Below are 22,306 nucleotides of genomic sequence, written 5' to 3' on the forward strand. Positions count from 1 at the left end.
TGTAATAATTAAAACTAAAAAATACAATTAAAATCAATTGATCTATAAATAAAATTATAAATATCCTAAAATATATTAAAATTTAAATTTATATAAAATATCATGCATATATATATATATATATATATATATATATATATCATTTTACATTTATCACATATTTTAACAAATAACTTTAACAAAAATATTTATAATTCAATAATCTAACTTTTAACAGTTTTATACTGCAAACTCAATTTGGTTAAAGAAAATTACAAACTTTCAATTAATAACTAATTTTTCAATTTTTACTTAATTTTTTAGCTACTTAAGTTAATTATAACCTAAATCATGTTTATATATTTTAACTAAAAATATAGTTAATTTTTAATCTTTTCATTTGAATATATTATAAGTGTTTAATACATATACATAGTGATTGAATAACTTGTCAAAATTTTACATTGTTAATATATGATATTTTTTATTTATACTTCAATTTTATTTACCAAAATATCCTCACATCAAATCATTATTTATAAAAATAATATACCATAACTGAATAGAGAAATTACTTTACTAAATAAAGTTGTGCAATAATTTATACAGTTATAAAAGAAATAAAAAAAGAAAAATAAAAAAATAATATAACATGATAAAAAAAAATGTGCCACTTGTCTGAAAAGACCAACATACCCTTATACGTGTCTTGTTTGAGGCTCTTCGGTCCTCACTCTCACTCAAATTCTCATTTTCTTCTTCTTCGTTTTTCCTCTACGGCGTTTCTCTTCTCCAGCTTCTGTGGTAAGTGAACCTTAACTTTCCCTTTCCTCAGTAACCCCATGTTTCTGTTCCTTGTCAAACTCTCTCATGTGCTTGAAAAACCGTTACTTTTCAAAACCTGAATTCGATAACGTTGCCACTGACACTGTGAACCCTCCTCCAACAACACTTTTTTTTTTTTTTGCGATCATTGGGTTGTTTGTTTCACCTGCATTGTTCTCTGTTTGAAATTTTGTAGGGTGAAGCGAGTTTTGGCGATGGAGAAAGGAGGAAAGGGCGCTTCGCTGTTCAGCAAAGGGGGTATGTTTTGGATTGGACATTTTCCCTCGTTTTTTTTTTTGTTTTACCCTGTCTATAAAGTTTTGTTTTTTTTACTCTTTTTCACTTTTGTATATTTGCTTCTCTCTTGTTGGGGTTTGAATTTTCTGTTGGAGTGCACAAATACAGGGTTGGGTTTTGAGTCTTTTGACCTGTGGGATTGCTGTTGATACTGGCAGTCTCTTGGGAACTTCTGTTTTTTTTTTTTTTTTTCAGTTTTCAGATATGAGATGGTGTAGCTGATTTTTTTTTTTTGGAAATGGAGTGTGAGGTGACCCCTTTTTTTATTAATGAAATTTAGGGAGAGAGGATCACACCCTACCAGTCCAAGATAGGAAAAGCCTTTGAGCTCAAAGAGCACATAGAAATTTATTTACATTTATCTCACCCCAGACAGAGCTTAAAATATTTCTGAAAATATGGTTTTTATCTATGCTGAATGATGACATATGATCCACAGCCGATCTCATTTAGCGGGATAAGTCTTTGTTGTTGTTATCTCACCCCAAAGAGATGAGTGAGAATTCAAAACTACAGCTTCTCAAACATAAGACCCTGGCTTGCTCTACTTAACCAACCCCTTGTGATTTGCCCCCACCCCTTTTATTGATGTCTTCGATATATTATCCTTTGATTTTTCTTTTGTTGTTTTTTGCCCTTGTATCTTAGGGTTCATTTGGTTTGAAAAAAAAACTTGTGTCTTCATTTTCTGTTTATACTTTATATGTTTAATTACAAAAACAGTAGGCTGTTTTCTCTTTGGTTTTGTGTTAAAAAAATTGTATAGCAAATAGAAAATAAAAAAAAGTTGTTTCCACTATTTCTTGTACAATTTTTTGAAATAGATAACAAAATGAAAATAAGGTGGTATTTTTATAACTAAAAAAAGTAAAATAGGAAATGAAAACAAAAATGATTTTTTATTGCCAAATGACCCAATATTTTTCTGTTTGTTTTGATTATTATGGGATTATGTTTTGATAACTTAACATGTGTGTTCATTTTTCCTTCATTATCAGTAGCACATGGAGAGTGGCAATATTTTAAACCAGTTTGTGATTTAAGCACTTGATTGTTCATATATTTTTTTTCTGGTTTTTTCTTGGTAGGACTAGGATCCCTAAAAGGGAAAGATGACATTGCAACAAAATCAGCAAAGGGAAGGAGGGTTCAGTTTTCTACTGATGGTTAGCTTCATTATTCTGTATCTTTGTACTGCTTCTCAGTGGTGTATGCAAATACTAGAGCTTCTTTGTGATGCAGTTGCCACCTAAACTACTGATCATGCTTACAACTAATTGTTCAATCACCATACTGAAATTATTGCTTGGTCGTCTATTATTTAGGTCCATTATTTGAATCTGGAGTAAGTAGTAACTCAGCCACTTCACTAAAATCTGGTGGAAAAGGTAAGAGTGTATTCCCAAAGTTCTTATTGTGTTCATCAGTTTGGTAACATTGCATTTGAGCGCATCTTGATTACAATCTTTAAATCGATTGCTCATAATTTTCTTTCTTTCTTAGTCATGTTCCTTTTTACTAGACTGCTGTTTTTTATTAGTTTCACGGTGATTTTATTGAAGGAGGAATGGGAGACAATGTTGCAAAAGGTGGAAAGAATTCTCAGTCAAAAGACTCCCATCCATCAGATTACAGAGTTGATCAAAGTTGGTGCTTGCCTTCATTATCTCTTATGTGTTTTTTCTGTTAATTTTTCTAAATCATATATTATTAATTTCTACTTTTATGTTGACTCACATAGTCACATTGTGATTCAGCCATTTAGGTTAAGTCACCATATCAACCTAATTTGCATTACATGAAACCATACTTTTCCTTACTAATATCAACAATATTGATTTGTGGGTGACATGCAGAGCTTCCAGAAAATATCAAATGCCTGATGGACTGTGAGGCTGTGGATATTTTACAAGGAATTCAAGAGCGGATGGTCATGTTATCTAGAGATTCAACTGTCAAAATGCCTATGTGAGGGCGACACTAAGCTTATTTTCTATTGAAAAGGATGCATGATTTATTTAAAGATTTATCATTAGATTAGAAGACCTATTTGAGCTATCTGAACCTTTTTTTGTCTCTTGTTGTAGATCATTTGACAAGGGACTGCAATATGCCAAAAGCAATAGCAAGTATTTAGATCTGCAGTCTATTAGACACATTCTTGAGTATCCTTAATTTCAGTTTGGCATACATCTGTTGTTATATGACTAACTTGTGAATAGTCTATTAGACACTGTGCTGTGTGTGTTTGCCTTTTGACTTTGTTCACATGGACAAATGATATTATTGTTATGCTTTATATTACACTTCTCTCTTTTCTCCATAATCATAATGTTCATATCTTGACTCAAATATCAGTCGTCTTGCAAAATGTGGTGTCACTGATAGTGAGGTATGATATGGAGCATCTTATTATAGTTGCCTTTGTTCTTTTTTTTTATCTAGCTTTCTTAACATCATTACCCACTGCAGATATGTGTGATTGGTAATGTGTGCCCAGAAACTATTGATGAAGTTTTTGCTCTTCTCCCATCCTTGAAGGTATGGCATGAAGTATTTTGTGTTCCTTTCATTTAAATCATTAATGGAAGCAGGTTATGGTTTTATTTTTCAATTTTTTCTTATCATGTAATAAAGTTTTTTTCACTATTCATGTGTTAGTGTTTATTAACAAAACAGAGGTCTTCCATGGATTTTTTATTTTTATTTCTTTATCATGAATCTTTGGATAAGTAACTGCAGTTGCAAAATTGATTTAATTTTAGGTCAACAATCTTCGAATAGGGTAGGTGCCATTTTGATTTTGGATACCTTGATGATAATTTAACTCAATATATGTAATACTTTTAGCTTAGCACATACCTAAATATTTTGAAACACATGTATCATGTATGTAGTTTGACTCTTAGCCCATCGAAGATAGAATTTCTCTGACAAGTTTTCTGACTATTATATCCAAAGCTACATTGGTGACCCAACAAGAAATGCTAGCAATATACTCCAACACATTCTCTCTTGTTGGTTGAAATTTATTAGAAATCAATATTTTGTAAGTCTCACATCTTATTTAATAAACCTCATGATTTTGTATTTCCTAATAAATTTCAACTAATAAAAAAAGTGTTCAAAAGAGTGTATTAGATTGTGTTGCCAAGTACTTCTTGTGACAACTATTATGTCACTTAGGTATGAATCAAAATGCCATCTCATGGTATGTATCTATTTCAGGATAGGAGAAACATTGACAGTCAAGTTCTTAAGGATTCACTGAGTGAGCTTGCTAAGTTTAGACAGACAATGTAAAGCCTCATACTGAAAGAGCTTATTGGTGAGTTTTCAAGTTCTAAGCTTTGATGCAGTACCTTTCTTTTGTATCTGGTTTATTTCTCACAGGCCTTTTTCATGTATTCAGAGTGCAGGTTTGGCGTGTAGGAGACATGTAGCACATGTGAAAACAGTTTTCAAAGTTACATAGACACTAATGTAAAACTTTAATCCATGTGTTATATTGGGTTTTAGATTCTATTCATATCCTACTTGGCTGTACAGATTGTGGATGACAATTTGATGAATTTTGCATGCACAAGACCGTGGTTGGATCTTGTATATGGTAATGGTACAGGAAAACTTGGTGAATGCAAGAGAAGATACATGTGATTATAAAAATTTCATGATTAAGGAATACACACTTTACAAGCGAGCTATGCGCCCCAAACTACCTAGTGTTGCTGCATTTAAGTTATAGGAAAATGGGTTGTTCACTCATTTTGATGTGGATGGGTTGGATAGAAGAGAGATTAATAAAAGATAAGAGAAAAAAGAAATAGAGGTGAAAAGGAAATAAAAGAGAAAATGGATGTATGCTAATAGTAATCTTAAAATGTTTAAACGTTTTTAGATTTTTAAATTTGGGTGTGGGTGTGTTTTTTATCTTTCAAATTTAAAATTTAACTTTTAGTCTTTTTAATTTAATAAAAGCTCGTTTTAGTTCCTTTCTTCTGAAGTTCTAATGCTAATAGATATTTCACTTCGTAATTAATGAATTATGAGTCATTTATGCCACAATGCAATTCTTACAATAAAAAAATTTTAAAATGTATTTTTTGTTCTCCTATTATTTCAAATGTATGATTTTAGTTTTTTTGTTTTTTTAATTGAGATATTTCATCTCTTATCTTTAAAAAGTTTGTGATTTTAATCTTTTATTTTTTAATTGAGATGTTTTATCTTTCATTTTTTAAAATTTTATAATTTTAGTCTGTGTCAAATTTTAGATGTTAATCTATTTATTCTTTAAATGTTGGTTGACACATGTCTATAGATTATTCACATAACATTTTTTTTTAAAAATTAATTGCTAACAATCTTAATTTATTTAAAAAATTAAAAAAATACATAGTTAAGTTTAAAATTAAAAAAGAGATTAAAATTATAGATTTTTTAAAAAATAGAGGACGAGATGTCTCAATTATTATAAAATAGAGGGACTAAAATTTTAAATTTTTAAAAAGTGAGAAATAAAATATCTTAATTAAAAAATAAGAGGATCAAAATCATAAATATAAAAAAATAACATAAATTACATTTTAGCCAATAAAAAATTCTATTACATTTTTCTTTCAAAATATATATTTGAACGGTATTTTGGCATATGACATTTGAGCATATGTTTTTTTTTAATTAAGAGTAAAAATATCAATTTTAAATTTGAAGAATAAAAAAAGAGATTAAAAATATATTTAAGTTTAATTATTAATATGTTCTCTTTATTTATTTAACATGTCAATTAAATTCCTCTTGTTTTGAAAATTTCAATAAGCTTTTTTATTTTTTTTAAATGTTTCAATGTGACTTATTTTTACAAATAGTGATGATACTATAAAATTAAAATAATTTATAAAATTCCAAAGGATAATGTGTCTTCCATTAACATTTTTTTTACCATAAAAAATACTGTATACAAAATGATAAATCTTATATTGTCATTCATTATAAATTATTATATATAAAACAGTTATTATTTTTTTTTATAATAATTATCTATAAAAAGTGACGTATATCGTGACTTATGATTAATTAATACTTTTTATATTAATTGCACATATAAATTTATGAATCTGACTAAAATTAATTAAGAAACTAAAAAAATATTTGTTTTTTAAAATAAAAATAAAAAAATCACAAATACTTTTGTGTATCCCAACATTTTTTTTATATTCTTCACCAATGCACAATAGTTATCATTTGCCTAAATTTAACTCTTATTTTATCCTTTCTTATTTTGAATTTTATACTATTTTGGTAATGAAGCTTGGGGAATTTGTCTTTGTTTTTGAGTTGGTTATTGCGTGCTGCATGTAATGCAATAGAGAGAGAGAGAGAGAGAGAAAGATATTTGAGTCATGTCATAAAAGGTAAACGTAATTATTGGTCGATGAGGTTGGCAATGGAAGTCCTTTAGACTACACTACTACAGTACCACCAACGATCAATGCAATATTCATCAAAATGGGTACAAGAGATGTTCATGATGATCTTCATACTGATGATGATGATCAAGAAGACTCAGAGTTAGAGGATCAAGAATCAGCAAAGGCAGAGAAATGGAAAAACCATTACTCATCAAATCACAGGATTCTCCTTGTTGGAGACGGTGACTTTTCATTCTCTCTTTGTTTGGCCAGAGCCTTTGGTTCTGCTCACAACCTCGTTGCCACTTCTCTTGATTCCTATGGTTAGCCCCATCAAATCAAGTTTCTATATTTGTGTTTATTTTCCTCTCTTTTTTTCCCTTGGAAAATGGAAAGATTCAAACTTGACCCTTTTCCAACATGCCCTTTTGATGGTCTTTGTTTTATGTTTTGGCAGATAGCATTGGAAAGAAGTACAGTAATGGATTGAGCAACGTGATGGAACTTCAAGAAAGAGGTTGCCTTGTTTTTCATGGTGTTGATGCCAAGGAAATGAGTCAGCATTTTTTTCTCAAGACCCAGAGGTTTGATCGCATTGTCTATAACTTCCCTCATGTTGGCTTTATATACCCAGAAAATAGCCACTGCCAGATCCAGTTATGTTTTTTTCCTCAATACCTTTTTTTTTATCTCTTATTTGGTTTTCTTTTCCCTTTTTAGTTAAATTTGCTTTACTTTTTCTTTTTTACTTATTAGACTTTGTTAGTGATCATTCCCTTCTACTTGAAGGCTTGAATGAGATTGTAATTAGTTTATACTATTTGGGTTTGATCGTTAATATTCTCTGACTGTAAGCAGCATAGTTTCTGATTATCATGTTCATGGTATTAGATTACTGCTAAAAGGGACAAAAGTTTAGTCAACTATTCTAATTCCAAGCGACTTCCAGCTTTAGAGTTGTTTTGGCCTGAATCAGATTAGTAGTCACACTTGTGCCCAAGATTACAGCTGAAGGAAAAAGTATAATCTGCATTTTTAACTGATGCAGAAAAATATAATACAAGTCCTATCTTATAGAGGAGATAAGAAAGTGAATCAGGGAAATAGTTATTACCTAGGACTTGGGATTTGAAACATCTTTGTACTCTTTCAACAATTACACATTCCTTGTACTGTATAATTTGATTACCTAAATCTTTGTACAAGGCGCCTCTAAAATAAGCAAGTAGGAGGGTATTCACTCTTAAATCAAATTACTTAAGATGAGAAAATTTAGTAGGCAGAAAGTAGGAAGGTGGAAAACTTGAAACAAAGTTATTCTACACTTTCTTGTTTTAACAATATATATGATGAAAAATGCTAACTCATTTTCACTGGGCAGTGAGCAGTATATCTTTTGTTGAAATTCATCTGACTTGATCCTCTATATTGTACCATTCATAGTTTACACCTACTCAACCTAGTGAACTGTTGGATTTTCCTTTCAACAAAGGATTTTGGGTTTTGAAACTGATTCTTGACTTTGATCATGATGTAGTTGTGCTTAATTAGATACATTTAAGATAACGAATGAGAATATAGTGATGCATGCATTCTTGTCTGGATGGACTATGGAGACATGCAAACGTTTAATCTGTTTTTCATCTGTGGAGCCTGTGCATGGTTGCTGCAGGTTGAACAAAAGGTTGCTGAAGGGTTTTTTAGCAAATGCCAAGGCTCTAATAAAGAAAGAGGGTGGGGAGATTCATGTAACACACAAAGAGGGTGATCCATACAACAAATGGGATCTGGTGAAGAAGCCAGAAAAGAGAGGGCTGGTCTTGCAACAAGTTGTGCCATTCTTCAAGGATGATTATCCTGGTTATGACAACAAGAGAGCCCATGGAAAATTATCTGATGCACCTTTCCCGGTTGGGGAAGCTAGTACTTACAAGTTCAAGGTCCAAACATCTAACACTTGTAATAATTGATAGTAGTTCTAAGTGTTGGGTTTTTTTTGGAAGATCAAAGTTATTTAGAAAACATTGACTTTCATGTACCAAAACAGGTAACATGATGCCAATCTTGGATTTGTATCTTCCTGTGGGGATGGCGATCTTCTGTAAATATGGATGGCTGGAGTTCAGTCTGCTATTTTTCAAGGGGCTGTTTTGCTTTAGTTCTTTGTTGCAGACTTGTGTTCAACTTCACTGGTGGTGTTGAATAGGCTGTAATCTCTTTTATTTAACTCATGAACTTAGGAAAAAGATTGAAGGGAAAGGGAGCCTTATTTATCCCTGAAATTTAACCGAATACCCCTCCCCTTGTGAATGAGGCAAAAATAAAGAATTTGGGAGATGTTGATTTTTTAACATTATTTTGTGTTTTTATATGCTTTTGCTTACTTTTTTTTTTTTGGTAAGAACATGAGTTGTTTAGTGTTGGCCTAATATCTGACTTGGCCACTTAATTAGTAAAGTCGAAAGGAATCTAACTAGATATCCAAGGTTTTTTTTATTTTATTTAAAACATATGTCAAAATTTGTTTCAGATACCTGCTTCAAATTAGTGTAGAGGAAATAACTTGGAGAAGAAAAAAAAAGATTTTTGGCTATGTGATTTTTTTTAATCAGCAAAAAATGATATTTATTAATTCAAGGTACCAGTGGTACCATTCAAAACAAAAGTCAATAAACAGGTTATATCATAATTAGATCCAAAAATGATCAAAATATTTAATAACCTCCTTAAGACAACAAAGTTGCAGTATTACAAACAAACCCAACTATGAATCACACAGTGCAACCCCCATCACCCTGCAATAAAATCCCCTCCCACTAGTTTGTATTTCCAACCAGATTACTAGCCTCAGAGACCTCAGCTCAATTGAAGTGTGTTTGGTTTCGTATTGAAATCAGCCACCACATGTAAAATACGTGAAAAACCCAGCGCTACAAGGTGTTGCTTCACTGTTAACATGGAAAAAGGGAATTGATTTTTGTCGAACTACAAAACCATACACACTAGAAATAGATCCTGCACATCTGCTTTTCATTTCAAATTCAAACAATTGCTGGTTATTCCAAGATATAAACTTTTTAAGCCAAAAATAAAGATTTTTTTAGATGTCATCTATGTTTATCAAGTTTATCTCACCAATATCGTCTTGCACATGTATAATTTGATCATCTAACTCTGAAATTTATTTCTTTACTTCCTTAAAATGGCTGGCAAAATTTTCTACTTAACATGACGAACGGTATGGCCCGTTGAAAATAATAGGGCAATGGGACAGATTAGTCCAAAGTCTACTGCTTAAGACAATGTAATGTAGTCCAATTTAAAACATTATGGTCAGTATTAGTTGAGTTACAAGTTCATCAGCTGACAGAGAGGTTGTGTTTGTGTATGTGTTGTTCAATCAAGTCACCCTTTTGCTATAACAATTTTCACAATCATACCGCTTTTTCTTTTGACGCAAACGGTTCGATGGAGGAGGAAGATCATAGAAATAGTTGAGAATGGAATGCGACATGTGTCAATTTGGACAAACTTCTCAATAAATACTTATAAGAGAGGAAAATTAAAAGAATTAAGTAAAATGAATCATATTTCTTCCATAAATTAAAATCAACTTATATCTTAACTTATGTAGAAGTCAGGTGAGAAAACTTAAAAAATAAAATAAAATAGAGGTACCAATTGGATTAAAAAAAATTGATTCATTTTTTTCTTGGTATTAGTAGTTTATCTAAATTGATTCATTGTGAAATATACAAGCTTTTTAGCTTATGCAAAAACTGGGGGTCAGCACCAATCGGATTGCTAGTTCAGGGAAGAAAGCAGGGATGTTCACATTATATTAGCTATGTCTATACACTGAATAAGCCATGCAAATACAAAATATGAATCAGCAGTGAAGGATTTTGAGGTAGCAAGTTGTCTTGAAATACGGGGATAGTCAAACTTGGCGAGCATAAAAGATGAGGACTGGTGTGTGTAACAGACAAATGGTGCCCATATTCAAGTTAGAGATATGCATCACTAGTTAAATATCAAGTGATAAGTTGTGGAATTCCACCGCGTTTTGCTCAAGTGAACTTGCTATAAATAGGTTTGCAAACAGAACGAGATATATAGGCAAGGTAGAGAAGAAGATGGTGAGAAAACCAGCTTTGATCATTGCTGTTACTGGTGGCATTCATAGTTGTTTCTGCTAATGCAGACAACACAAAGGTTCACCCCCCAACTTCTAAGAATATGGTGTATTATCCTCAAGGTAAAGTGAGCTTGTACTTTTGCACTACTTATAACCAATTTATAGTACCACCTGAGATACAGATAAGCTGAAAGTAACTGTTTTGTCATTTTTCTGTGAAGGTTGTAGGTGCTGCTGGTTCATATGGAAGCCAATGATCAAATGTGGGAAAGTTTGTTGTGAAGATGGATGTTGCTCTTAAACTTATGCAACACAAGGTTGAAGCAGACCTCCTATAATTTCTACAGTTCTATATATGTTTCTCTTCATCCAGATGCTTATATAATGTAGTGCTAAATAATCATCCAGGAATCCAGAATTTGATTATGTGCCCTGCGAGTAGTTTGAAGGGTAATTGATGAGTTAATGTGATCAAAGTTTTTATTTCTATATATTCCCGAGGAATTTCAATTCAAAAATCATATGTAGATCCCTCCATCAACTATCCAAGGAATTTTCGAAGAGCACTAATGGTCTCATGGTCCCATCTTATGCGTTGTAGAATCATTTCATGTATCAGGTTATTGCCACTAGTACACTATTTCCTTTACTGCAACGTGATGGATATGACTCTAAAGTTAGAAAGTGTGTAAAGTGAAAAAGAAAAAGCTTATCCATCCCTAGATTGAATTTAAGTATCCAATAAACTTACCATATTTAAATTAATGACAGATAGAAACTAAATTGGTAAATACCAATAAGATATGAATTCAGTGCTTCTGCGAGAAACGCAAACTGTAATGCACCCTTCTCTCCTTCCGACGGAGGTGAGCTAAAAAACTACATTCTGATTCATTCAATAATTCAATAGGCATCACCAGAACAAATATAAAATAAATGTGTAATATTCAATACACAGTGATAATATTTATACTGTCTCTGATATGATACAATGACTCAATCATAAGCTGGGCAACAAACCATGAATCTTTTGAATATTTCTTAGGTTAAATAGTATATCAGCTAATCTAGTTCTAACAATCTCAGAAGAGGGGACCATGAAAAACCCACTTATGAAACCAAAGTCACATCGAAAGCAAAAAAGTCCCATGTAAAATCAGAAGTAACACTAGAGTCCACCACTGATGTGATGGAGCCATTGTTTGAGACGTAGATGAATCGGAGCCTTTATCTGTAACACCTACAAGAAAATGACAATCGCCAACTGAAGGGTCTAGGAAAGTAACCATACCAAGCCCATCAAAATTGCAGCTCCGTGAATCTTGCATTTGTAGCTGATAGTAACTGTTAAAAGCATATGATATATTGCCCTTCTCACCAATTTCATTACATGAGCCCCCATAGTTAAGGGTAGTGCAGTCTGCAACACTACATGCTAGTCTGATGTGGTTTACTACATCATTCAAATCACCAGAGGGGTTTGCCACACACCATCTCGATGGAAGATACTCAACATTCCTAGCATTTTTCAACTCCTTGTTCCCAAGTAAAAGGTTTAATGGATACTTAGCCTGCCCATCAAAAGAGAATATCCCCCAGTGTCTTTCAAAGTTCCCTGGAAGTGTGCTCTTAGCTCCTTCATCAAGCAAACTGAAAAGATAAACATCCGTTGGTGGAGCATTTGGCCTCAAAGGGGTTCCTTTGTTACTTGCAATGTGATTGATAAGGCCTTGATTGAAAACCTTTGCAGCAGTAATATTTGCACCAATGGCTCCATCTGAAGGCCAGCCAATTTCTCCAATAACTATAGGCATCTGACCATATCCAAGTTTAGTGAGGGCTGCAACTAAAGTGTCATAGTTTCCCTCAAATGCATTGGTGTAAACATTGGAACCATCTTGGACAGCATGAGTAGTTCCCTCGAAGAAAGCATACTCTTGGGGGAAATCTCCATTGTTATAAAGGCTAAGAAAGGGGTATATATTAACAACAAATGGCGAACCGTTTGAGTTGAGGAACTGAACCAATTGACTCATAATTTGGGTAAGTTCAGGCCGGAATGCCCCTTGGGAAGGAAGTGCTGAGGACTGATAGGCATCTGCATTGCAAGGGACAACCAGTTTTATATAACCAGCAAGATTTGCTTTTACTAAAGACTGTTGTATATTCAGTATTGCAGGCATGATCAAGTTCTGATATTGACCATTATAACTTGAAAGGAAAGGCTCATTTCCAACAGCAACATACCTGTAATACAAGGTACAAAGGTTAAAAGCTAGTAGAAATCTATGTATTAGCATGGAGGCAGTGACCAAAGTAATGATAAACACACTCACTTTCGCTTCCATCTCTTTTTTCACAATATTTTCTTCTAATCTCTTTTCCTTTCCTATCACAACACATCTATTACTTTACTTTTCCACCTTTTTTTTTTTCCTTTCTATAATTGTCTTCCTTCCACTCTCATTCACTCCAAAATGGTGTGTATGTTACCACCCTCAATGGACAACAAAGTTTTTTCATTAAGAGTTTAATTTTGATACAATGACACTGTCAACCAATTAAAAATCACTCTACAAGTTACTTTTAAAATAATTATTACAAAAATCAACAAGATTAGATTACAGTATAAAAATCTATACGCTGTGCCTGTATTCCAATTAAATTATTTCTCTTAATAAGACTAACTAAAAAATTCAAGGGTGAACGTATATTATAAAGAAGTTGATACTTAATACAGACACTATTTCTTAGCAAGTTGCAACATATAATATAATACCATATAGAAAACATTCCTTATTTGTATTTGTATATGAAAATAAAATATTGAACTATTCCTGTTCAAACTACAATTATTCCAAAGTAAATCTCAGGCATTAGGAAACCAATAAAAACAAAAAAAGTTGAGATTTTGAAAACAGGAAAGGAGATGATAGGAGGAACCTGATATCAGCACCCCCTCTCCCCACATAAACAGAAACATTCTGTCTAACCCACAAATCAGCAGCAGCAGGTGAAGAGCTCAAGAGGGGAAGCATCTCATTGGGGATCCCAACCATGACCTGAATGGCACTCCCCATGAGAGCCTTCATGACATCAGAGTCCGCCTCAAAGAGCTTCACTTTAGAGATCTTGTTTTGTCTCAGCAGAGCAACCACTGTGGTTGGCTTCAGCCTGTGGGAGGATATGGTGCCCCAGTTGACCCCTATGGCTGATTCCACCATTCTTGGAACCAAGAGAAGCCACAGGAGAAGGACACCACCACCGAATCTTGGCTCCAACATGCCACTGATGAAAAAATGAAAATGCTGATCCAAGGTGTGAATGAACAAAGTGAATGAGAAAGAGGGTGGTGTCAGTGTTTGGAGGGTGAAGAAACAAGACAAAAACTACCGAATGATCAAATTAGTGTTGTGTTGCATTACACACTTGATGATGTTGATGTTCTTTACTTGAGTAAAGTTCAAGATAGAAGTGCAGTTAGTGCCATGCTGCTATTGCTATAGCCTATAACAGCTCCAAGGTTATTATTAAGCTGGCTGAAGGGGATTTTACCATAATACCCTCACTTTCTGTTTGTTTTTACCGTTCTTTGTCGGCCAGAGAGATTTTGGCTCTCTGACATTTTAGGGGGAGAAAATCTACTAACAATCTTTTTAACACCGAAAACCTGAATTAACTGATATGCCAGTTATTTTAAATAATAAAACCCTATAACAATCTTTACTTATTTTGTCTTTTATAATTGTAGGTAAATAATTATTTTTGTCTCTAAATATATAAAATTCAAATTTTAGTTCTCAAAAGTAAAAAAAAAAAGTGTAACAAATCTATCTATTCATTAATTTTTATCCGTTATCATTAATGAAAGAGTATACGTGTCACATTCAGGAAGGAATTTGTCCGCATCTTACATATTCAGAGACAAAAATGATTATTTATCCAAACTATAATTTAATCTTCATCTTTTCCTTTTTTAAGCATAATATTACAATAAATATTTAATAAATAAAAAACACAAATATAAGTTAGAATAAACATAATAATAAGTATAATATTGATTAATAAACATAATATGTTTGTGGTTCTGAAATTTGTATTATGAAAATATTAGGTAGCGACAAAATTAGTTGAGTCTCATTTTTTTTTGTAAGAATTAACTTAATGACTGTGCATTTTTTATTTGAGTCTCATATTTTGAGTAAAATACTGTTATACTATAAATTTCAGAACAATAAATATATAATGCTTATTAACCAATATTATATTTATTATTATGTTTATTTTTCTACTTTTTTAAGTGTTTATTATAAAGTTATTCTTGCAACGATTAAAGAAAAAGATGAAGATTAAATTATATTTTTGGTAAATAGTCATTTTTGTCTTTGAACATAATTTAAGTAATGAATTTGTCATATTTTTTTCACTTTTAGAGACTAAAATTTGAATTTTGATGACTATTTATCCTATAATTTTTTGGCTTTTAAACTATTTTTTATAAAAAAAAAACTACCAGAATTGTTAAAGATTATGAAATATCCAACTGAAATGATGTTTTATAATTTTTAAAACTAAATTTATTTATTTTGATAATTTCATAAAAATATTTAGTCCTGTTATTTAACAAAAAAGTAAAGAAATAAATTGCTTGGTAAGCAGAATAAAGAAATAAATTTAAATGACTTTATGATTAATTATTTATACATGAAACTACATTTTAATTACTATTTTTATTTTATAATAATATTTCTTCGTTTTTTTTTTATTTTAAAGCGATTTTCTTATTTTGAAGAAATTAATTCTTTCAACGAAATAGTAGTCAATTATTCTCATTTTGATTTTTTTAAGAGAGAATAGTGGGATTTTATTAAGAAACTGTAGATGAATGTTGTTTTTAGTAAATAAAAAAAAAATAGATGAATGCTGAGACTAACAGGTCCAATTAGGAAGGTACCTTATCTACCCAAAATCTCTCTCCAATAAGGAAAGCTAATTTAGATAACTCATAATTATTCTCCCATATTTTGATTTCTATGGCCTGTTTTTCGTTATTATTATGTAACTATTATGAGTATAAAGTATAAACTTACTTATTGATTCACCATTGGGTCATTGCCTACTTTTTCGATTGCAACTAAGCAGAAACTTCAACAAAAAATAGTCATAACTTACAATTTGTAGATGGTATATGATATCCTGTATGTTAAAATTTAAAAACTTAATTAAGCTCGTCATATTTCCAAGTAATGTAGGAAAAATTCAGAAAAAGTATTTTTAATTATTTATTTATAGTCCAAAGCATATATTATAAAATTGTCATGTGACAATAAGAATACACACAAATATAAAAAAAATTATGATTTGTACAGTAAAAAGATAACTTACTTATTATTAAATTTAAATTGACTAAATTTATGAAATGTTTTATTTAAATTATAAAAAAATACTTTTTTTCTCACTTTATACACATCCTTATTATTCTAAAGAATCTAAATCCAAACGAAAGTATCCCCTTCCAACACATGTCACCATTCACGTGGTTGCATATATAACCTAAAAGATAATGAAAAATAGAATTTTGCAATCTTTTTGGCTTTTTTTTTTTACCAATAAGGGGCATTTTGGTCGGTACCTTCCATTTTTCAGTTTTAAATTTTGTTTTAACTAAAGTTGTAAACAATATTACTAAAGTCGAAAAAAAAATTACATTAAAATCGTAAAATTATATATGATTTCAATTTAAAAAAATTAAGTTTTAAAACTTCTAATTCAAAAAGTGGTAATAACTGTTACACCTTACCCTATTTCAATAAATAATTCAAAAACTATCCCAATATGAAAAATACTGGAAAAATAATAACCTTGTTAGTAAAAAAGGCAATCTTTTCTTGTAGGGTGTAGCCCATTTTTATGGGGGAAATGGAACTGTTTCGGTAGAATCAAAGTCAGCCCTTGATTGGGAGATTTTCAAATGACTTTTGATATGAGGAAATTAATGTTTATTGAAAAATAAACATTAAATAAATGAAATTTTATTAAAAAATACAAATATTTACAACAAGACAGTTTTTTTTTTTTACCCAGAACGTGCCTGCCCGTAAAAGTTTGACACAAGAAGAGAAAAAGGCCGAGTGTTCGAATAGGGCTTGCCAAAAAAAAGTTGCGGTGGATGTGTGATTGCGACGCACCAACTATGGACGTTAAAAGCGGGGGCATAATCGTAACTTCACATGTGAATAAATAAACGTAGTCAAGAAAGTGCCCTAAAAGTTTTAAATTATGTGATGTTATCGTAAATAGTATAAGGAGCATTAATTTGTCATTTAGCAAAGGGATAATGGTAGCATGGCATCACAAGAGGACGGTGCCCACGTTCATTGGTGGTTTCTCTAATTAATTGATTAAAGACTTAAGTGAGTGCAATGTAATGCTTTCGTAATCCCTCACAATGACGTTTGTGGTAGGTTTTTTTTTTCTTTCCTCTTTTGGATACATAGTAGTTAGGAGGGTGTAAAACCTAGTTCAATAAAAAAAAATAATCGAATTGGTTTCAAATTGATTTGACTGGTTTGATTTTATAGTTAAATACTCAAATTAATTTAAAAACTGATTCAAAATTATACTGGTCTTAAAAAATTGGTTTTGAATTGAATTAATTTTTAATCAATTTTAAACTAGTTCAGAGTCAAAATAGTTTCGAACTGATTTTTAAATTAAATTTTGAACTATATTTTTAAATAAAAAAATATTTGAACAAAAACCAGTTTGGTTAACTGAATTGGTTTTGTAGAAATAATTCGATTAACCGAATTTGTTTTATAAAATAGTACACCCATTCTTTTCTTGAATTAGTTTAAAAAAAACCAATTCGATTTAGGTTTGATTACAGTCGGGTTCAACCTGAGTTGATTTTTTTTAACACTCCTAATTATAATAAAGAAAAAAATATATTAACATGACTAGTGAACTATCCAAGATGCAAAGTTGGGAGCACATGTATTGGTTGCCTTCCTCATAACATGATGTGCATTTGAATTAAGCACAAGATAAAAGAAAAAGCTGTGTTGTTGAAAATGGGCTTAATTAAGTTTTTCTCCTAGATTTTTTTATTTTAAAGGAATAAAATAATTAATAACAGTTGATACAAGTTTAAATCATGATTGATCTTTAAATATGAAATAAATCAAATAAATTTTATTTAGCATAATCTTTTAATAAGTTTACTAACTTACACATAATTTATTTTTAGTATGAATGTATTAATAAGTTATAACTTATTAGTGTCTTAAAATACACCACTAATACGTAGTTTATTAACATATTCATACTGAAATTTGTTAATATACATATTTGTTTTTATTTTTTTTAAGGAATACGTTAATAAGTTGTAATTAGAAATGATGTTAAAATACACTACTAAAATAGCTTTGTCATGATTGCATAATTTGCATTCACATTGTTCATAGTCTGCAAGTCCTTTAATCAAGTATTATACTTTTCAGTTCTTATTTCCCCTTCTGCCAGCCGAATTTTCATAGTAAAATGTTGCAAAAAAAATGGTATATCCTTATAGACTTGAGGAATAATAAATTAATTTCCCTTCCTACATGTGGGGGGATGATGGGATGGTTCAGTGTACGTCTTATTAAAAAATCGAGACCACTTTGCGAGCTTTTTGAAGAATTGAAAAAGTAAACATGTCGTTTTTCAAGACCAGGGGTAAACAGACACTGATGTTCTCGACCAACTAAAAAAAACGCCAAAAAAGAAAGAAAACAAAGTACTACTATTTGCTAGCATTTCAGAGTTCTTTAATAAAAGTCAGCACGGCAAAGCAAGATCACAGGAAATTCTTCATTCAGCAAAATGCTATGAATGATTCCTCATTCAGAGACACCTTAATTATCCTCCCTGATCTTTATAGCTTTCTTACCACTTTGAGGGAATCCAAGCATCAATTGGGCTGGTTGGTATAGATTCTATAGAATATAGAAAGCTTATTTAGCACTTAATATTGTTGAGTAGCTCTTTCTGCAGCCACCAAAAAAGCCATAGTGACACATGCTTATCACTTCCTAGCTGCTTTTGCATCAACATTGCACACTGCAATTCATTTTCCATTGATTCAATAATCATACAGATATGCATGGCCCCAGAATCCATCCAATCACTACTTTAATCACTCTATCAATTACCAGAAAGACGGTTGGATACATATAATTCCAACCACCAAATTCTTAATTTTCCATGGGGAATCATTGCCTACTAATTAATCACAATAAAATACCAGTAATTTCCACGGCAGCAAACACATACTAGTAATCACCATTGATGGTTTAGTGAGGTTGCTTTATTGGTGATCACATAATTGCTAAAACACATATACAACTTGGGTCATAAGATATGTAAAGGGTTTGTTTGAGAGACATTTCAAACGCCACTTCACCAAAAAAACAAATGAGAAAAACTAGATGGATAATGGTATAAATAAGCCAAGAGGGTCTAATTAAGGTATCTTTGATTTTAACATTTTACTCGCATCCTGCAGAACACTGACTTCAATGTTTGAATTCTTACAGACATACCATCAATCAAAGTTTGGCTTGTGAGAGTCTGCAGAGATTCCGTACGAATGCTGCCCTTTTGTGGACTGATGCTGAACACTCTCCTTTCCTTCTCCTGTTTATTATTACCTGCTAGCACTTAGCACCCTCAACAAGAAGAAGCACTGTGTGCCCAATACATGCTTAACTGTATAAGATGTCACTCAAATTTTTCATTGCATTCTTCAGAAGAATGATTAGTCCCTTAAAATCATAATTAGGGCCCCAAGTTAATTCATGTCCTTTCACTCAATAACTTGACCTTTTTGACACAGTTAGTTTATGACATAGAATCAGAATATTTACAATTACAACCAAGTAGTCTAGAGTTATTCTTCTAAACAAATATAGGCAGACTGTACACGATCCCCACTTCAACACCAAATTGTTCTTGCACAAGGGGGCATATTAGAGGAGTTACTATAAAATGAATCATTTATATGTTTCCATTTAATATATATACTTAAGCTTTTACAGAATTACAGTAGTTGCATCTTAAGCAAAATACTTATGAAAGCAAACTAGCTATAGATATCTTTACAACTCTTTCTATACAAGGACTGTGATCTTCAATGATTGCATGCATCAAGCCGCAGCCAAGATTTAAAACCAAGCATGATTCTGTGATGCTTTAGTAGAAATCACATGTATGTTTTAAGCGATAAAACTATTCTTTTAAGTATTTAAAGCAGCAGCTATATATCCAGAGCTTGAACTTGAAATTACTGAAATAAGCTGGAAAACTCATGCCAATTGATCCATACATTCGGTGGTAAGAGGCATACACTGTGTTAAAAAACTATTACACCCTTCTTCATGGTCTCAGGGAAAAGAAAAAGAGAAGGCTCATGTATGCATTTAAAACCCTGATTTAATTTAACTAGACATATTTTATATGATATAAATGTAACACTAAATGTTTTCAAATTTTATTGAGTGAAGTTGGAACCAATCATGCTTTGTAATAAACTAAAGTTTATGATATTCAGGATTGATTTGTCAAACCTCTAATTACTATAAATTAATTACAATAAATGGAAGCACAAGAGTAGTATGTGTTTGGTGGTTTTTCAGTGCAATGGAGATGAAATAAGCTTCCGCCTTTGGAAACGGAAAGGACTTATTATCAGCTGGTGTTGGAAAACAAAGATAACCAAGTAAGGAAATTAATGGTGATGCAATTTTCTACTACCATGTTATTATTTGAAGCGCAATCACACTTTAAAGGAAATTAGTAAAAGCAGACTCTTTATATCACTTGATAAAGGTCAGTTTTTCTTTTTCTTTCTCTTTTTCGATTCTTTTAGAAATTTATCTTTTCCGTAAATTCTGCTGCCTCAATTTACGAGCACTTTATTCCAACCGCCTTTCATTCAAATTTGGGGGAGCTCCTATTTTCACATCCACATTACTATTCACACCTCCAAACGTTCTAAAAAAATTTGTTAACATGAAAATTAGGTACACGATACACACCGACTCAATTACTCCCTCTCTCATTACTTATAATTGTAGAGAAAAAAATTGTCTCAAAATAATTATCATTTTAACTTTTCAATATAACATAAATTACTTTTTTCTACTCTTATTTCTTATAATATTAATGATTTACAACAAAAATCTATAAACGAACTAGTCGATATAAGATATTTAATACATCATTCTATGAGAATTGAATTTTCCTTAGCATAAAATTTGAGAAAGTGGATATTTATAGATGATCCAATAACAATCAAATAATGTAATGATTTGATAGGTTTAATAATATTTGATAAGATATATTCTAATTCCATCTTAAAATTTAAATTTAGATTTATTCACTTTAAAAATCAGTTCATGAAACGATAATTATTTCTCATTTATATATACAAGTTTAGTTATATCACTATTCAATGTGAAATTTTCAAAAAAAAAAAAAAACTTATTTAACTCATTTTATTTTATTTGTCCTTTTTAATTTAGGTTTTAAGAATTTGAAATCTGAAGGCATATTTAGAATTTATGTGTGAATTATTACGTCTAATGAGGTAGGAGAGTGTTTTATTTATTCAAGTTTATCTTAATATTTAAGATTTATAATCCTTTTACTTATTTCTAACCCATCTATTGGAGTCGATTGCAAAAATGTTTTACTCCAAAGTAGGAATTAAAGATAAACAACACGAAACAAAAGAGAGTTATTAAATGCTTGGACACCAAAAGATGCACAGTTAAATTTGTGCACCCTTATTTACAATCTCATTATTGAACTCCAAAAAATGCTCTGTTCCATTATGGTTACATGCCATTATCAAGGTAGAATTATTGACAGAAACTAGTTATATTGGAAGGCCATGCATGATACTTCCCACTCTGTAATGTCTAATGCCTCTTAACACAAAAAGCTAAACAAGAAATTTTAAAAAAAATTACACCAAAATGAAAAAGTATAATAATGAACATGGTTTTTCACTTTCTCGATCTCTTGCTCATGGTTTTAGAATAGACTTCTAACTTGCCTTGACCTCTGCTAAGCTTATGATATCAGTATGTCCAACTTTTTCCCTCAAAGAATTTGTCAACTTAACAACATCAACGCCATCTCCAATCACCACCAACTTGTCTTTCTCTTCTCCCTCTAACCCCACAGAATTCACACCTGCATTCACCCAATTAAAACTTAATAATCAAGTTCATTCTTATGTATGAAACAAAGAGGTTTTTTTTTTTTATTTTGTCACGAACCACTTGCTGCAGCAACAACCTTGAGTGCCTTCGTGCGGCACTTTTGGCAATTCATGTGCACCTTCATCACAATCTTTTGCTGCAAACACAGCCAAATGAACAAGTGTTGGTTACTTAACTCTTAACAAAAACAGAGAAAGTGATTCAGATATTGAAAGAAAGAAAAAAAAAGAGAAACATATGATTGCATAATTTGCATTACGTTAATGATATACATGATATATGATATATCTATTACCTTCATGTTTTAGAAGGTTAAGTTCTTGGTTTCTAACTGAGTAAGGAAATGCAAGTTGTGATGACAATTTATATGCGTATGATTTGGTTGT

General features: G+C 31.2%; 4 protein-coding genes and 1 long non-coding RNA gene across 7 annotated transcripts; 3 read left to right on the plus strand and 2 right to left on the minus strand.

Annotated features, from left to right (window-relative positions):
* Nucleotides 1-695: 695 nt before the first annotated feature.
* Nucleotides 696-4,801, plus strand: LOC100809792 (DNA-directed RNA polymerases IV and V subunit 4). Its single transcript, XM_003534942.5, has 11 exons — nt 696-783; nt 1,001-1,062; nt 2,190-2,267; nt 2,427-2,489; nt 2,664-2,747; nt 2,958-3,069; nt 3,189-3,266; nt 3,460-3,493; nt 3,574-3,642; nt 4,330-4,429; nt 4,514-4,801. Exons 2-10 carry the CDS (start codon nt 1,020-1,022, stop codon nt 4,402-4,404), a joined length of 636 nt encoding a protein of 211 aa, XP_003534990.1. The 5' UTR covers nt 696-783; nt 1,001-1,019; the 3' UTR covers nt 4,405-4,429; nt 4,514-4,801.
* Nucleotides 4,802-6,436: 1,635 nt separating this feature from the next.
* LOC100810848 (uncharacterized protein At4g26485) lies at nt 6,437-8,863 on the plus strand. Of its 3 annotated transcripts, XM_003534943.4 has the most exons (4): nt 6,441-6,835; nt 6,970-7,168; nt 8,185-8,452; nt 8,560-8,863. In XM_003534943.4, exons 1-4 carry the CDS (start codon nt 6,610-6,612, stop codon nt 8,566-8,568), a joined length of 702 nt encoding a protein of 233 aa, XP_003534991.1. In that variant the 5' UTR covers nt 6,441-6,609; the 3' UTR covers nt 8,569-8,863. The 3 variants fall into 3 exon arrangements, with proteins under 3 accessions (XP_006586798.1, XP_006586799.1, XP_003534991.1); XM_006586735.4 differs by having other exon boundaries at nt 6,437-6,835; nt 8,185-8,863; XM_006586736.4 differs by having other exon boundaries at nt 6,440-6,835; nt 6,970-7,096; nt 8,185-8,863.
* Nucleotides 8,864-10,330: 1,467 nt separating this feature from the next.
* On the plus strand, nt 10,331-11,216 carry LOC106794531 (uncharacterized). The gene is made up of 2 exons (XR_001382563.3): nt 10,331-10,770; nt 10,872-11,216. It is a non-coding gene; the product is annotated as an uncharacterized lncRNA (long non-coding RNA).
* A 362-nt stretch (nt 11,217-11,578) lies between these two features.
* On the minus strand, nt 11,579-14,156 carry LOC100777533 (glucan endo-1,3-beta-glucosidase 5). The gene is made up of 2 exons (XM_003534702.5): nt 13,594-14,156; nt 11,579-12,897 (listed from the first exon to the last, which is right to left on the minus strand). The coding sequence occupies exons 1-2, from the start codon at nt 13,932-13,934 to the stop codon at nt 11,775-11,777; spliced, it is 1,464 nt and encodes a 487-aa protein (XP_003534750.1). The 5' UTR covers nt 13,935-14,156; the 3' UTR covers nt 11,579-11,774.
* Nucleotides 14,157-21,441: 7,285 nt separating this feature from the next.
* LOC100500487 (heavy metal-associated isoprenylated plant protein 47) lies at nt 21,442-22,295 on the minus strand. The gene is made up of 3 exons (XM_003534949.4): nt 22,216-22,295; nt 21,978-22,056; nt 21,442-21,891 (listed from the first exon to the last, which is right to left on the minus strand). The coding sequence occupies exons 1-3, from the start codon at nt 22,219-22,221 to the stop codon at nt 21,743-21,745; spliced, it is 234 nt and encodes a 77-aa protein (XP_003534997.1). The 5' UTR covers nt 22,222-22,295; the 3' UTR covers nt 21,442-21,742.
* Between the last annotated feature and the right edge of the window lie 11 nt (nt 22,296-22,306).

The sequence above is a fragment of the Glycine max genome, chromosome 9, assembly GCF_000004515.6.
Source record: "Glycine max cultivar Williams 82 chromosome 9, Glycine_max_v4.0, whole genome shotgun sequence".
Lineage (NCBI taxonomy): Eukaryota > Viridiplantae > Streptophyta > Magnoliopsida > Fabales > Fabaceae > Glycine > Glycine max.